The sequence below is a fragment of the Lipophrys pholis genome (assembly GCF_963383615.2).
Source record: "Lipophrys pholis genome assembly, chromosome: 4".
Lineage (NCBI taxonomy): Eukaryota > Metazoa > Chordata > Actinopteri > Blenniiformes > Blenniidae > Lipophrys > Lipophrys pholis.
In genome coordinates, this window is record NC_137637.1 from 3,872,268 (window position 1) to 3,885,923 (window position 13,656).

At 40.8% G+C, this 13,656-nt stretch overlaps 1 protein-coding gene across 1 annotated transcript; it reads right to left on the minus strand.

Annotated features, from left to right (window-relative positions):
• Positions 1–8,880: 8,880 nt before the first annotated feature.
• Positions 8,881–11,063, minus strand: LOC308108399 (P2Y purinoceptor 1-like). Its single transcript, XM_080461275.1, has one exon. It carries the CDS (start codon positions 10,944–10,946, stop codon positions 9,909–9,911), a length of 1,038 nt encoding a protein of 345 aa, XP_080317401.1. The 5' UTR covers positions 10,947–11,063; the 3' UTR covers positions 8,881–9,908.
• Between the last annotated feature and the right edge of the window lie 2,593 nt (positions 11,064–13,656).

A 13,656-nucleotide genomic window follows, 5' to 3' on the forward strand; every position in this document is an offset into this window, starting at 1 on the left:
ATCAATCAATCAATCAATCAACCAATAAATAAATAAATAAATAACCTCCAATGTGGCATTATTTTCTTCTTTGCAAATTAATACAGGCATTCAGACAAAAACATTTAATCATAATAATCAAAATAATAATTCTTTGCATTTACATTCTATCAAAAAGAACCCAGAAAGCAGGAAAAAAGTTCTCTGTTCTCCTAATTGATGACAAAAGTTTTATTTTTGTCACAATTCAAAGTCAGTTTACCGCTGTTAGTTCAAGAGAAACCAGTGAGGTGCAAAAGTTACCAGATAAGCTCACTAACCTGATACTGTTATTGAGGTTATTTGTATATTTCTCACATCTTTATTCTTTTCACTGGTAAACATGATCAGAATAATGACAAAGGCATTGATTGGTTACAATCAATCGTTTGACACATTTCAGTCTTTGAGGTTTTATTCCTCCAATTTAATCACAGTAAGAGAAAATCTAAATAAGCAGGACCCAAGCTCAAACTTTACCATAAAACTTGCACAAAAGTTAAAAGATATCAACCTAAACGCTGCTGTGCTTCTCTTAAGACTATTAATTAGCAGCAAATGTTGCGTATTTAAATCCTCCAACAGGTCCAGAGGCCTTCTGGACCTGCTAAACTAAAATCTGACTGATGATGTGTCACAATAGACCTGATTCTAATCCAGGGCCTGGAGGGAGTTCCTACTTTTTGTCAGCAGGGGGTACTGTGAGGCTCACACATTTAAGAGCTGATGTGAAATGTGTCATCTCTGAACAGAGACCAGCTCGTCTGAACCAGGAGATTCAGAGCCACACGACCTTCAGTCACATCAGACAACAGCCTCTGAACATCAAAAGTGAATATTTTCCGTTACTTGCATTCATTAATTCTGAATTGTGTCAAATGTGTTTGATATGAGTGGAAACTGTGTTTGGCTGGAGAGTTTGACTGTAATTTGATTATACAAGACAGTGAAACTGAAAATCCTCGTCACAAAACTTTCCCTTGGTTGACATTGAAATAAAATTTACTGTGAGAATTTTATCGTCAATGTACATTGTAAACTTTTCCATAAGTATTTCCATGTGTATACAATGTATACAAATATTTTTATCTAATTATCTATTGATATATACATAGTCTGTCCTCTTGTGTGCAACTATCCTAAATGTCTTTAAGTATTTGTGCAACACTGAGCTGCTGGTATCTTACCGTATCGTGTCATGTGTCGTGTCTTGTCGTCTTTCTTGTAACTGTAAATTATTGTCTTGGATTTCTAATGAATTTTAATGATCCAGTTGAGTTCATTGACGACTGATTTTAGTGGCGTTAATCTTGCTGACTTTGCTCCCTGAGCCTGTTGAAAATGTTCAGACTGAGCACAAAACCACACCAGCCTCATTAAATCACTAACAGAAGAAACACAAGGTGCAAATTTCATGTCAACAAACAGCTCAGATCTCTCTTTGTGCTCTCATGTTGGTTTCAGATCAAGGCCATTTGTCACGTTCACATATCAGCTCTGAAATATGAGTGAAACTGCACAAGGTGAGCAGGAGGAAGCCATATCCTGTCTTAGAGGATGAAGCAGAGAAGCACAGGGCCCAGGTGGGCCCTGTGACAAACACTCTTCTGCTGTGACAGTTACTGTTTCTTAATTCAATACAAGAGTGAGACAGCAGCTGTTTTACTGACACTTTAATCAGTCAGGCAATTGAACCTCAGCCTCAAAGTTAACCCTTTAAACCCCGCTTCTTATTATCTACCTTGTAAAATGAGATACATTTTATTAACTTTATCACGCTTCACAGAAGAATTGAACCAGCACAAGTCATTCTTATTACAAAGTGGCATCATATTGAATATTTGCGAGCTTGTATTTCCTATTTTTGAAAAGATCGCCACACTCCTTGTGTGTAAGGTCAGTTGGTGTTATCACTTGATGAGATAAAGACCATAAACTTTATAGCATAAAGTGATCCTCAGCGTTTGTTACCGTGAAATGCTTCAGTGATCCAGCAGTTCAGTTTCTGTGATAAAACTCCATGTGAGCAAAGATGACAAACTCAAAGAAATAATCTTTATTTCTGCAACTTTTTTTCACCTTTATATCAAATCCTCAAAGTTACAGTTGTTTCCTACATACGACAAATCACTGGCATGTTTAATGTTAAATTCACGTGACATGTTTGACTGTTGAACTTTGGCCATCGGGCCTCTTTCTTAGTGGACTAAACTCCCACAGACATCCCGTCTGTTTTTTGCAGCTCACTATGAACAAAACAAGAAGCTGCCTCCGTTCTGTCCTGAATAGTGCCGCTGCCTCGTGGCCCTGTGGTCCAGCTCCACGTCTCACTGCTTCAGGACAGACCTTCACAGTCTGGATTTCAAAGATAATCTACAGTATATTACGTTCTTGTAGCTTGTTACCAAAAAGTTTCAGTTCAACCGTGTTTATTATTTTCTAATAGATCCAAAGTGAAACAAAACGTCATAAACAGAAAACAAAAAGCTGAGAAAATAAAGTAACCAAGCATATTAGCAGCAAAAATCTGGATCTGATCATGGTTGCATGGGTTTCAGTTAATTCAATTTGCTAAATACCATGCACCAGGCTCAGCCATCGAGGAAGCAAATTAACGTATGAATTATTATTTGTTTCTAAATGAGGATATAGTCTGATAAACCTTTTGCTTGATTATTGCTGTACCACCGCAGTGGGGGTCCTCTTTCTCTATGTTCTCTTATATAATAATAAAAATCCTTTGTACATTTCCTTTCACTGTCTTCTTAAAGGATCTCTGACCAACACACAACAAGAACGATTTATCAACAAAACATGTTTTAACTTTTACGATTAACTCCTTCTAAGCTTATGTCACCTGTGAGACTGACAGTTTCCCACTGAGCATCTCCACTGTTTACCTGACAAATGTATGAGCACTAATCTGTGTGTTCCTGCATTTCGGTCAGAAAATGACGAGGAGTAACAACACGCTGCTGAACGTGTGCAAAAGACTAGAAACCAAAGTATGCTACTCTCTACGCTTTGCTCGAGAAGAGTGTGAAGGAAGTGGTGTGTGTGTGTGTGTGTGTGTGTGTGTGTGTGTGTGTGTGTGTGTGTGCACGTGCGCGGTTCAAGGTATTTGTCATTTTCACACTTTCTCATGTTTATCAGGACCAGCTGTCACAGTTCAGTGTCATTCAGTGTCACAGAGTAGGTGAGCAAAGAGTCTTTCTTTATTTGTGAGTCGTAGCAAACTGGAGCAGGTGGAGGATGAGCAGGTGGAGGATGAGCGGAGGTCAGGCGGCTGAAGCCGAGGGCAGGAAAATCCACACTCACAACGAGACCTTAGCTTAGCTGAGGAGCTGCACAGGATCACGTCAGGTAAACTGACGATCTGGCGGTGAGGGCAGGATGATCCAGAGTCTTTATGGAGGTGGTGATGATGATGATGGCTTTCAGTGGTGCAGCTCAGTCTGGGTGTTGGTCGAGCTGACTCCGCCCACCACACAGACACACAAGGGGGGGAAGACACAGGAAACTGAAAACACACTGGATGCTTCCGAATAGTCCCTCCTATCTCCTTTTCTATCGACTTTACCTTAACCCCCTGGATGACATCACGGGGTTAAGGTGTTAGGAGGCTTCCTAAAGGAGTTAGGGAAAGACGATCATGTTGTTTTGACAGTCAGACTGCACTTCCACTAGGTGGCGTAATAATAATCTGACAGCGGCGAAGGTTAGTGATGTCAGTTGTGGTGAAAAAAATACAAATTTCCGAAAATGGACAACAAAAAGTACATTTCTACCACTTTGCCCTGAGGCTCTAAGCACCGATATAAACTCAAATGTCTCAAGGTTTGAAATTAAATCAAAGGAAAAGAGGAACTAAAGGTAAACTGCTGCCAGGAGAATAAAGAACCAATCAAACTGAGAATAAGTTGCACAAAAACTTTACTGTGTCGGTTTTACAGCATCCAGAACATTCCTAGTTGGGATCTGAGTTTTAGATTATTTAAAGTTGTTCTAGGCAGATTATTGCTTTGGTAACTTACATGATCTGCTCCTTTTCAGTCATCCTGAGTTTCCCTGAACGCTCCGATGAGCGGGTTCCTTTAAATGTTGTCGTCGCAAGGAATTGTGGGGCAGCATGAGCTGGTCTCCTTTGGTAAAGGAAGCATCGGTGTTTCCTAGGCTAAAGGAGGTTCTAAAGGAAGCATTGAGCCTCCTTTTCATAGCTTATAGAGAATTAGAACGCTCCTTATCATGGCCGCCACTTAAACACTTCCGGGGGTTAAGGAGAAGTGGATAGGAAAGGAGATAGGAGGGACTATTAGGATGCACCCAGAGAAAGCACAGCAGCACCAGCAGAGATAGTAATGGAAAGCCATGGCGAGGGGGAGCAATCCTCAAGGCTAAATCTGTTAGTTCCTGAGAAGGACCTTTGACCTTTAACCACGGCTGCTCCCATAATGTGTAGTTAAGTTTAACTATGAACAGATTAGTTGAATGCAGAGAAATAAGCTTTCCACTAGGATCCATAAAGTCTGCTTTCTTCCTTATTCTTTCTTAGTAGTCCTTTGTGGTTTGAAGTGTTTCCGTTCTACCGTACGGCTCAGAAGCTGGCTGGAAATGCTCTTCAATGATCATTATTGAGAACCGAGGATGGCAAATTAGATTACATCTGATTCATTTGTGTCTCGCCCATCATCCTCAGTCCGACCCGCAGCTGAAGCTGCTGTGAAGATCGTTCCACATGACAACAACATATCAGCTTCCAAGTGTTGAAAGAGTTCAGAGGGAAGAGCAGATCGATATTTTACCCAAAACACACAGATGAATGAGAGATTCTGATTTAAGAAACATGGAAAATATGTTTCCAATAAAGAATGTTTAGATGTGAACCAAATACAAGTGAAATACATCCCACACTTGCGTGTGTGTTTGTTTGTGTGTGTGTGTGTGTGTGTGTGTGTGTGTGTGTGTGTGTGTGTGTGTGTGTGTGTGTGTGTGTGTGTGTGTGTGTGTGGGTGGGTGTGTTTGCATTTCTTTCTGTCAGTTTTCTCAAATCCAACTGAAGCTGTTAAAAACAAACTCCAGCAGGTGTGCTGGGACGAACGAGGCTTCTTGTCGAGAACATTTGGACGATGCGAGAGAGAAAAACTGAATCTGTGATTTTATAAAATGTCTTTGCTTGTCAGCCTGCGTGATTGTGAAGCTCTGTTGGTCTAACCACACAGTGTTTACAGAGACAGGAAATGTCTGAGCAACACAATTCTCAGAGAGACCCAGAAGAATAAGGCTGGCACGAATCTGACTGAGACTAGAATAAAAATACAAACGTTCCATTAATCACCAGTTAGTGAGAAGATCGTAAACTGTTACCATAAAAGGACAAAGGATTTCACGACTTCCAAAGAAAAGAGTTTGCATCATAACGAGATCATGAAGCTGCACCCTGCAGACCGGCAAGGACAGAATTTCTCATCCCAGAATCAAGAAGTGGCCCTAAAATCATTCTACCTCTGCTTCCACAGACTGTTTATTGTTCCAGGACAAGACTGGGCTGAGGAAATATGTTCTCATTGTGCCCGGGCCAGCGAGTTCCTGCCAGCTCAGATCACACCGGTACCTTCCATTAGTCAATACCTCTCCATGAGCCTCAACTCAGGCTTCCTGCTTCATGATGCTGTTTCAATGGAATGGGAGGGACAGGATGCCTCTCTTTAGCATCCAACACTTCCATGGAATCACTGGAAGCAGATGATCGGCCATCTTTTCTCCTCGTGCGTCACAGTTTTCACGTGTTCAGTTTAATACCTGCTTGGTCCTGCTCAGGTTCACCTGGGCAGGTGGGCAGGCCACAAAAATACAGTAAAGAGGTCAGATGTTTGATGTGCTGACTGGAATATACTCTAAAGCTGGAGGGTAATAGAGTGTATGTTCTTTGTTACTGTACTAATGAAACAAACAGCTTCATTACTGCTTTTAGAAACCACAGAGGACGGCTTGGACTGACGGTGTTTATTGACCCTGGACATGAGAAGAGGCCTGACGGCCTGCAGTATGAAGCCGGCTTCACATCCCCTGATTATCTCTCTATTGACAAGCCCAGATGTGTGATAAGCACTATTACAAAGCAGGTTATCAACTCGGTAATTCAACGTAGAGTCTTTATCAGTCTTCACATAAAAGGGGCGGGGTTTGTAGCTTCTGACCAATTGCAGAGCAGCTTATGAAATGGAGGCGCAGACAAATTATTCTTCAGAAATATGTATGAAGCTAAATAGAGATCCAAGCTAAAATCTCCACAGTTGCTGGGAGGAAATTCTTACTCCTTTAACAGGAAACTTCATGAGATTATATGATATTGATTCATCGGACAATTTAAACTGACGGCACTGTGATCACTCCATCTCACTTTATTACAGCACAGAGGATTCGCTCAGAGCTTCCTCACTACCCTTCCTCTACTTTACATTTTCCATCGAGTTGTTTTGTGGCTTTGTGTTGGAATATTAACTTCTGACCGTGATGGCACGTGTAGTTGTGTGTTTCATAAATTAATGTTTCTGCAGTTATGTCATATGTGACCAATATTATTAAGCTCATTTTTCCAGCTCAACACTCGTGGAGCAAAACAGACTTGGGAAAATTTAAGGAGCAAGAACAAAAACATTCTTCAAAGCTCAGTGACCAGGATCTATTTTATTATGACAAAAAGATTGCATCTATCCATAAAAACTCTTTCTCCTAACTACTCCTTTTATAATATCTGCACCAATCAGGATCTTCTAAGAATCGGTAGGTCATTTCCCAAGAGATCTGATTAGTCAAGAAGAGGAGCTTTCATTCTAGTTGATCTCTTCCAGAACATAACCTCCGTCACAGGTTAAAGGTTCAGAGTAATTACTGGGTTAATTTACCCCGGCAAGAAGTGAACCAGCGTTGAAGTGCGGAAAACCCAGAATTAAACCCTGAAGTTTTCTCCATAAGAGAAAATCCTGCTTCGTAGTACAGGCCTCTGTATTTAGCTTTGGTGTGTGCTTTTAGTTTTTCTCTGCTCTCACCGCCCTCTGTGTACTAATGTCTGGCTGGATGGAGTCCAACCTCCAATTCCTCAGCCACTCCTTATCTGCACGTACTACCACCTCCACTGCCGAGCCAAACGCCACTCCTCAAACCCCAAACTGTCCAATAAGCTCTATCACCATGTCTGCCAAGTACGATGATGTAATGGTAACCACTTAGTTAAAGGGTGTTTACACAATAGCTGCAAGGAGCGTGTGTGTGTGTGTGTGTGTGTGTGTGTGAGTGTATGTGTGTGTGTGTGTGTGTGTGTGTGTGTGTGTGTGTGTGTGTGTGTGTGTGTGTGTGTGTGTGTGTGTGTGTGTGTGTGTGTGTGTGTGTGTGTGTGTGAGACTCTGTTAAACTTTCTTGAACTCTGGAAACATAAATTCTTGCACCAGACTTCTTAAAAGCAATAAATATGATAAAACTGCTCAAGTTATAAGGCAAACATGGCAAATATTTCACCAGACTTTACTTTATTCATCAGCTACACAAGAATCACAATTTTTCCACGACAACGATCAGATGTTGATTGATCTGAATCTTTTCTTCCACTGAACCGCAGCCAAACAGCAGCTGAGGCCCTGAAGTGCGCTGCATCACGATGCACTCTGCTGTCCCTGTTACCACATGTGATGTTTTGAATGTTTCACTGACTTCTTGCGGACTAACCACAATCAAGCTCTTTGGTATAAAAAGTGACAATGAACCTGTAAACCTGAAGATGAACATCTCCTGCAGAGCTGCTGCATGTCGAACTCAATGCATTCACCTTACCACCAGACAATCTGTGGCCTCACTAAGTGCACTGTCTTCTTTTTAAAGCAACAGGTAGAAACCTCGCCCACGTGTCACTAAGACTGAACTTCCACAGAACTCCCTTGCAGTTTTCTCCACATGCTTGACTGCATTCCATTGTTTCTAATGAATTGATTTATTGTGAGACAGAATGAGGACTCAGAAGCAGTGATAGTCAAACGTCTTACATCTACATTGTCGGTAAAAAAGAAACGATATCATAAAGTTAATGCTACAAAATTAACATAATTCAGTCGTCTTACGTCTCCCCGAGTTTCATCAAACTGAACATAAAGCAGGAGGCTCAGCTGATTCTGTCAATGGAGGCATGAGTCCTCTCAATGCAGCCGCACTTTACAACTCACTTAGAAATACAGCAAAGACAATAACTATTCCAATATGGGTTGTTTTTTGATGCCTTTATTAGCATCAGTGTAATTTTGTACCACACTGATGTTATTGATGTTATGTTGGAACCGAACTAGTTCAGGAATCGGTTACTTGGAGTGTATCCTAGCTGTGGGGAGTGAATGGGTGAATATGAAAGGCATTTGAAGAGCTGCTGAACCAGTGTTAAAGAACATCAGAGGCATCCATTTAGCATTTCTTTCACATCCCAGCCTCACTTGTACTTTACACTTTATGCTCTAGTTGAGTTTATTTTCTAAAGTCATTAGAACAAACTCTTCACAGTTCTGCTGTAAATCCCCGGATTTTGCCTTCTTCTGACTGCAATAATCTCAACCTGGGTCCATACACATTATCTAGATTTCTATTACATTTATTTGAATATTTGGGTTTTTACATTTACTAATTTCAATTTTTGTCACCATACATGATAAATGTAAATATAATAATATAACAAATATTAAACTGTGTCTTGAATAAAGACCTTCATTTAGTATATAATTGTTTTCAGAGGTTTGAAATATTGAAATACTTACAGAATTTCTGTAATTGTTTAAAATTACTCACAATTTGTCGGTTTTTCTTTTTATGTGTTTATTTCATATAAAGGTTCTTTTAAAAAGATGTGAAAAATTCCACATGTTCCACATCTCAGTCTTCCTGATGCTGTTTTTTTCATTCAGCCTTTAATCAAGCGGCCACATATGACCATAGAAACCTTTAAATATACATTTTAACCTACTCCAAATCTTTATTTTTCCGCAGAGTGTAAACACATTATGAAAACATTTACATATATTATGCTTGGACAGAACCTGAACAAGAACATATGAAATTTCAATAGTGAGCCATCTTTAACACAGAAAAAAAAAGTTGCTGGCTTTTGCAACTTATTAAGAATTCACCTTCAGGATATGGCTGTAATATCAAAGCTACTTTGTCAAAGCTGCAGCAGGGATATATGTCTGGTTCTAACCACAAGAAACCAATCAGAAACATCAAAAAAGAAAGAAAAAAAAAGAAGAGAAAAATTAATTCAATGTTGGTCCACTCAACATCTGTTGCACACCCCAGGGACACGTGGTACAATTCAGTCTCTCCAGGATCTCATGTTGTTATGTAATATGTGAAATCAAATCAGAAATCACACAAATCAGGTTGACCAATGCAAACTAAAGGGAGTGGTTTATGCCCATAGGCCACATGCTCAACACATGTGAAACCCTCTGAGGGTTGAGTCAAGAAAGATATACAGCTTTGACTGGATAAATGTAACACTTCACCTGTAACAGTGCAAAGTCTGCACAATATAAATAACTATTCACATCTCTAAGTGCACAAAGCAAAGATTGGTCTCTTCCTGAAACCACAGACACACAGAAGCACACACACGTACAGAATATCAACAGCACTTTGGTTCAAAACTGAACGCAATACTGAGCCATGAGCTCCACAAGCTGGAGGGGAATGAAGCGAAAACTTGAAGCCGAACTTTGCTCTGTGCGACAAACATGCAGTCTACAACCAGTCTATAACCAGTCTGCAACCAGTCTGCAGCCGCTCTATAACCAGTCTGCAGCCAGTGTGCTCCTCAGCTTGTGCGTGTGGATTCAGGAGGGGTTCCACCGTGCGTCTCATTCGTCCGCCTGCTCTGAGCTGACGCGCGTGTCTATCCGTGAATCCTCCGTCGGTTTGCGGTAAATGATGGCACCTGTGAGGCCGAGCACAGACCGTCGAGTCTGTTTACCGAAGTTTATCAGCTTCATGAGGAAATCATCGTTTCCAACGATGTAGATCAGCGGGTTGATGGCGCTGTTGAGACAAGCCAGACCTCTCCCCACCTGGTGCGCGATGTAAATGTCATCAAAACTGTGATGGCAGATCCCGTCGAGTTTCAGGATCCTGGTGTTCAGGTTGAGATTTCGAAACACGTGGTAAGGGATGAAGCAGATGGAGAAGAGGATGACCAGAATCACCACCAGCTTCAGGCAGCGCTGCTTCAGCAGCGGGTTGACGTTGGACTTTCTGGCCAGAACCACAACAATGTGCCCATAACAGATCAAAATGATAACGAGAGGAAGCACAAAGCCCGTGACGGTCCAGCCGATGCTGTAGGACAGGTAGCCTCTGGTCAGGTTGTTTGAAGTAGTGTCAAAACACGAATGTGGTTTTCGTTGATCGTTCTTTTCAAAAAACATGTCAGGGATGATCTGGATGGCGACCAAAGCCCAGACCAGTGCGCTGATGGCCAGAGAGTGTCCAGTCCGGATCTTCCCCATCACTCTCATGGGGTGCACGATGCCCAGGTACCTGTAGATGCTGATGCAGGTTAGGAAGCCGATGCTGCCGTACAGGTTGAGGTTGAAACAGAAGCGTGTGATCTTGCAGAAAGGCTGACCGAACCGCCAGGAGCTGCCGAGCGCGTAATAATTGACGAGGAAGGGCAGAGTGAAGAGGTACAGCAGGTCCGCCACCCCCAGGTTCAACATGAAGATGTTGATATTCCCAATCTTGTTCCAGCTGGTGCACACGCTCCGCAGACCCCAGATGTTGGACAGCGTCCCCACCACGAACACGAGGACGAACACCGGCGGCAGGAAGGCGTGCGTAAAGCTCTGGTTGATTCCCTCGCAAGCCCCGTGCGTCATATTACGCGCGGGATTCTCAGACATCTCTCGCGTCTCGGCTCGTTTTAACCCTCTTTGTCGCTCAGGATGGTCTCCCGAGTGGCCGGACCACACACATCTCTAAGATCTGATCTGATCGACTGATGTAAGCGAAATCGAAACGAGTGTGGAATCAAATCAATGCCCGCCCATTTCACATTTCCCTTCCACAGCGGTGCCATGACGCGACAAACCGCGGAGACTTCCTTTAAACGAGATTCAAGCCATCAAAGGTACATTTATACAATGAATCAGAGAGAAACTGAGATAATGTGCCTACCCTGGTTGCATATTTAACACAAGTGAGTCCAGAAGAATATGCAGCATTGGAAAACACTTTCACCTGGAACAGAGTGATGTCTGAGCATACAGCAGCTTGAAGAGTATTTCCACCTGCAGTGGCAGGTTTTCGTGTGATATCAAACCAAACCAGGCCGCTTTGACTTTTTAATGCAGAAACATTGAAATGACCTGTTTAGTGTCTCACACAGCCTCAATTTGTCCACAAATCATGCAATACTGCAGCACTTGATGCCAATATCAAATAAACACAGGTAACTAAATGACTTGTTCACGCACTCAAGTGCACATAAAAAAAGTAATCTGTCATTTAATAAGAGCAGTTTCTTCTTTTGATGTTGACCAATCTCATATTTGTCAGTACGACTGGACTGAATGGTCAATTCAATGACTCTCTACATAGAAATGATACAAGGGAAAACAAATTTACAATAGTTTTGGAAATCATCATATTCTGATTTGAAATGCTGTTGTGTTCTTGTGTTTTTGTGAAATGAAAAAACTTAAAGCGATATGGGAAATGGTCCAGGGGAAGTGTAAACCACCACCAGCAGAAGAGCTTCAGTGAAGGTTAGACCTCTACAGCCACAATATGACGGATGTAAACCTGCGTGTCTCTAACTATTAGTCATTATTCACCTGACTGACTGCTGGTCAGAAGACTTTGTAATCCACGGTTTACCAACAGACTAAGGAGTGTAACTTAACATATATACGATATAAATGTACAGTGCTACATCCCGGAGGGCGGTGGATTGTAGTGGGAGGGTGGGGGTTAATTAAAATGGTTAATTAAAAGAAAAAAATTGTTTCAGTTCAGATCATTTATTTTATCTTTGTATAATGTTATCTTGGCTTTACTTTTATTACTGTTATCCCTATGACTAATTTTACCTCACCTACTATACTACTTGTTTGTATTTCTCCATTTATTTTTAATATATTCTCTCCTTGTATCTCATGGAATTTACATACTTTTGTTTGAATGTATTTGATGTTTCTATGTCATGGACATTTATGAGGGAAACAATAAAAATTTGAATTAAAAAAGTTTCTCAACCATATGATGTGTCTTATATTTCACTGTTATCTCCACTCTGCCTTTCACTTCAGATGATAATCAATCACATTTTTAGTCATATGAACTGAAACACATCTGAATAAAGACAAAATTAGAGTTTCATTCAATGTGGACAGGCTTTGTTGTCAAAAGAAAGTTGTCTTTTAAAAGTTAAAATGATGAAAGCTTAAACAAGATTGATTTGCTAAAATACGGGAAAATGAAGAAAACAAATCAAACAAATGACCATTCAACCTACATATACAATAGAATATGAGCCTTGGTCTCTTCTCATATTTTGGAGTATGAAATGAAAAGCACGTCTGTTTTGATGGAAAAGGTTTGCAGAGCTCAGTCAGTGCATCATCTCCTCCGTCTGCAGGGTGACACTTCCAGCTTCTGCCTCTTTTCTTGGACTGCAGACAGACTAGAAACAGACGTGACTCACTACACCATGTCGTAGTTTAAAGTCACAGGCCGGGAGATCTAACTTTAGAAGAAGAAAAAAAAAATCCATGCAGAAAATGACTGAGAGTTTTATTCAGGTTTTTCTCGAATGCTCCAAAACAAACAATATCCAGGTCTGTGAGGAAAAACACAGTGTAACTTCATTCATTCATCCATTAAAGTTTCTATTGAACTTACAGCGGTGGAATGAAGTAAATAGTCAAAGAATAACGATGCCAATTATTCACAACGGTGTTATTCTGGTAATATATCTTATAAAAGCAGAAACTCCTGATCCAAGTTGGTGCAGCGGATTGATTCAGTCCCGTAACTCATGCTCACATTTCATTAGTATTGATAATATATTGTTAATATATTGTTATTTATATTTCTTTTCGTATATTTTAGGTACGAGTTCTGGTATTTTGTAACAGTACTGCTGTGTTTCCTCATTATGAAGAGAAGTTCATGTTTCATCGGGGCTCTCTGGCTCCTCAGGAGGTTTTTAGTGATTTTTTTTCTTGTATGAAACTATCTGTGGTATGTTGCTAAAATTTTCTTCCACATCACTTCAGAGTTTAAATTCACAACTATTATTGAGTGGACTATAAAGAGTTAAACGCTGGCACATAAACAGTGAAAGAGCAGAGAGCACCACAGTTACTATTGAGTATTAAAGTGAGACTGAGGAGCAACATTGACATAATGAATGACCGATAAACCACCGTCACACATTTACAACATATCAGGAGACGATCCGGAAACACATATTTTCACAAGAGAGGCTGCTGTGATAACACTAGTGTTGGTTTAGGTTGACAGAACTCTGAATAAGACTAAACGTTTTAGTTTTATTGTGGTTTGAGTTACAGAGGTGGACATTCCACAACTTCACACAGACTGACTGGA

Bases quoted from the DNA above. Each gene is read 5' to 3' on its own strand.
- LOC308108399 (XM_080461275.1), bottom strand. From the start codon at position 10,946: ATGTCTGAGAATCCCGCGCGTAATATGACGCACGGGGCTTGCGAGGGA.